This window comes from Merops nubicus, unplaced genomic scaffold (assembly GCF_000691845.1).
Source record: "Merops nubicus isolate BGI_N331 unplaced genomic scaffold, ASM69184v1 scaffold4409, whole genome shotgun sequence".
NCBI classification, from domain to species: Eukaryota; Metazoa; Chordata; class Aves; order Coraciiformes; family Meropidae; genus Merops; species Merops nubicus.
In genome coordinates this window covers 6429-6961 of record NW_008632883.1, presented here as the reverse complement: position 1 = coordinate 6961, position 533 = coordinate 6429, and the positions used below count along the sequence as shown (strand labels likewise).

Sequence of the window (533 nt, the reverse complement as noted above, 5' to 3'; positions counted from 1 at the left end):
AGCAGGACCCCGGGCCCTGTGAGCCTCCCTCAACTCAGGATGACCCTTTGCCTTCCTAGGAAAAGGAAGGCCTTGCCCATCAAAGTCGAGGAGGATCATTACACAGGTAGGGAGGGTCCCCATTGCAGAGATGTTGAAGCAGGGAGGGGAGGAGGTCTGTTGCAGGAGAGCCTGTTGCCATCCTGGGACAGTTGCAGGCAGCCCAGCTGGCTCTGAGTGACCTGCCAGAGCCCAGTCCCACACCTGCTATCCCCAGCTGAGAGCATCTTCCAGCAGCTCCAGCTGAGGTCCCCTCATGGTGCCAGTGAGGGCTGGGAGCTGCCCCTCATGCTCACCCTGCCAGTGTGTGTCCCAGGGTCCCCCACAGCACCCAGTGCAGCCCTTGAGTCCCTCAGGCTCTTTCTGTCATTCCACCAGAACTCCAGCCCCGTGAGAACTTGAATGATTACTGCATGATCAAGAGGACTCTTCACGCAGAAGAAGATGGAGGTAGGACATGGAGTGCCCTGTCTGTGTTCCCTGACGGGGCAGCT

At 59.1% G+C, this 533-nt stretch overlaps 1 protein-coding gene across 1 annotated transcript in view; it reads left to right on the top strand.

Annotated features, from left to right (window-relative positions):
* LOC103780359 overlaps nucleotides 1–489 on the top strand; it is a gene marked incomplete at its 3' end in the record, with an annotated part of 8820 nt that extends 8331 nt beyond the window's left edge. The window contains exons 8-9 of the mRNA XM_008948028.1: nucleotides 60–106; nucleotides 418–489. Of these exons, the coding sequence (XP_008946276.1) occupies nucleotides 60–106; nucleotides 418–489 (119 nt within the window). The remainder of the gene's footprint in view (nucleotides 1–59; nucleotides 107–417) is intronic.
* Between the last annotated feature and the right edge of the window lie 44 nt (nucleotides 490–533).